The 2,703-nt window shown below is 37.1% G+C and overlaps 1 protein-coding gene across 1 annotated transcript; it reads right to left on the bottom strand.

Annotated features, from left to right (window-relative positions):
* Positions 1 to 748: 748 nt before the first annotated feature.
* On the bottom strand, positions 749 to 2,377 carry LOC145666497 (tubulin alpha-1 chain). The gene has a single exon (XM_081733762.1). The coding sequence runs from the start codon at positions 2,267 to 2,269 to the stop codon at positions 923 to 925; it is 1,347 nt and encodes a 448-aa protein (XP_081589888.1). The 5' UTR covers positions 2,270 to 2,377; the 3' UTR covers positions 749 to 922.
* Between the last annotated feature and the right edge of the window lie 326 nt (positions 2,378 to 2,703).

Here is a 2,703-nt window from a genome sequence, read left to right as displayed (position 1 = left end):
TACAATATAGATGCTGTCTTGGGGTTGAACGAAAGAAACATACGTAAAGAACGTATATTGCATACTTCTTGAAATTATGCTCCGTCCTGATAGTCAGTGTGTGTCGTCATTATTAACCCACATGCTACATACGATCCTGACGTCACAAAGCTAGATATCACCTCCGTATATATTTGTTACTGCAGATGACGTCACACGAATGACGTCATTGCACTTATGCAGACAGTGCGTATAATACATACTTTTTCAGCTATACGTTTGCTGCAGGATGTTATATACGGTTGTACGTTAAGTCCAGAAACTACAGGAATTACGAATGTAACCTACGTTTTTAAGTATGCCACCTACATTTTTTTTTCTCAGTGCATAAGTCGAGTGATTACCGTATACTTTGAAGATTGGTCGGATGTAACCAGATCAACCTTTTGTACTGTCGTTGTCTAGAGAATGCTTAAATCGAATATTCAATAGTCTTTTTAATTTAATGACGCTTTTCAACACCAGGCTCTATATATTGGGCATAGTTCTTACCGTTAAATTTGGATTCATTCCTGAGATGACACTGAAAGCATGCGTCCAAACTACTATGCTAATTGGAGATAATATATTAAATGGAAACGTGTGTTGATTTATATAATTGTATTTTACTTTATATGAAAAGCAACTATTAGTAGAAATAGAAAATAAACGTTTTTGTAGAGTAATTGCATTAATTTGAAGTAATTTAACGTTAAGGAAGAATAATCAATTAAATGTTACAAAAAGTTTAATATTCATTAATCTTCTTTGATATTATAGGAACATTACTAAATTTTCGCATATTTCTAGCAAATATTATTTTCCCGTCTAAATTTACCTATAAATCTCCCAATATCGAAAACAAATCGATCATTTAAAATACATAAATAATAGTAATTTAGCCTTATTCTTCTTCTTCCCCTTCAGCGTTGGCAGAATCCATCCCAACCTCCTCGTAATCTTTCTCCAATGCTGATAAATCTTCTCTGGCTTCCGTGAATTCACCTTCTTCCATACCTTCTCCAACGTACCAATGGATGAAAGCTCTCTTAGCAAACATTAGATCGAACTTGTAATTAAGCCGGCTCCAAGCTTCAGCAATTGCAGTGGTATTGCTCATCATGCATACAGCTCTTTGGACTTTGGCTAAGTCACCCCCTGGCACAACAGTCGGGGGTTGATAGTTGATTCCAACTTTGAATCCTGTAGGGCACCAATCTACGAATTGAATTGAGCGTTTCGTTTTAATTGTCGCAATTGCAGCATTGACATCCTTTGGGACAACATCTCCTCTATACAACAGACAACATGCCATGTATTTTCCATGTCGAGGATCACACTTCACCAGTTGATTCGCAGGTTCAAAACAAGCATTTGTAATATCGGAAACGCTGGTTTGTTCATGGTATGCCTTTTCAGCCGATATTACAGGTGCATAGGTTGCCAAAGGGAAATGGATTCTTGGATAAGGAACCAAATTAGTTTGAAACTCGGTTAAATCGACGTTCAATGCGCCGTCGAAACGAAGAGAGGCCGTTATTGATGATACAACTTGACCAATTAATCTGTTCAAATTTGTATACGTTGGTCTTTCGATGTCCAGATTTCGTCGGCAAACATCATAACTAGCTTCATTATCCACCATAAACGCACAATCTGAATGTTCTAGAGTGGTGTGTGTAATCAGAATGGAGTTGTATGGCTCTACGACGGCTGTTGAGATTTGCGGAGCTGGATAAATGGAAAATTCCAGTTTGCTTTTTTTGCCGTAATCAACAGATAACCTCTCCATCAATAATGAAGTGAACCCTGAACCTGTTCCTCCTCCAAAAGAATGGAAAATAAGAAATCCTTGAAGCCCAGTGCATTGATCAGCAAGTTTACGGATTCTATCCAGCACCAAATCAACTATCTCTTTGCCTATTGTGTAATGACCTCTCGCATAATTATTTGCTGCATCTTCCTTACCAGTTATCAGTTGTTCAGGGTGAAACAGCATTCTGTAGGTTCCTGTTCGAACCTCATCAACTACAGTTGGCTCCAGGTCTACCATCACTGCTCTAGGAACATGTTTGCCAGCTCCCGTCTCAGTGAAAAATGTGTTAAAGCTGTCATCTCCACCTCCAAGAATTTTGTCAGAAGGCATTTGTCCATCAGGTTGAATTCCATGTTCCAAGCAATATAGCTCCCAGCACGCGTTTCCCATTTGGACACCAGCTTGACCAAGATGAACCGAAATACATTCACGCATTCTGCTAGTCTTATTAGATGAAATTTTCAACCCAACAAATTAATTCCAACTTTATTATTGTTCAAAGCGTTTGGCTTATCCAGTCCCTTAAAGCTAAATAATGATTACGGCAACTACAGAAACAAAATATATTTCAAACAATAATTGCTGATTTTGTTTCAAATTGTTTGTTGGAAAACAATTATCAAATAATTACTTGAAAATTGGTATGAACTACGAAATTCAATGTCAAATTTAACTAAAGTAAAATTATATTGTGACGGAAATGACAATATTTCAGAAATCAAGAAGAAGTGAACAAGGTTTGTTTTAAAGCAGGAAGAGTAACGCTCCCCACCAAGTGGCTAGAGCTCCTGTATAGAGTTCAATAAGCATTGTAACTACACTTACATAAATGAAATGAAATCTTTGAGTTTTACGTCCCATGGTTATGC

This window comes from Thermobia domestica, chromosome 12, assembly GCF_964235325.1.
Source record: "Thermobia domestica chromosome 12, izTheDome1.hap1.1, whole genome shotgun sequence".
NCBI classification, from domain to species: domain Eukaryota; kingdom Metazoa; phylum Arthropoda; class Insecta; order Zygentoma; family Lepismatidae; genus Thermobia; species Thermobia domestica.
This window is presented reverse-complemented; position numbering and strand designations above follow the sequence as displayed.

Bases quoted from the DNA above. Each gene is read 5' to 3' on its own strand.
- LOC145666497 (XM_081733762.1), bottom strand. From the start codon at position 2,269: ATGCGTGAATGTATTTCGGTTCATCTTGGTCAAGCTGGTGTCCAAATG.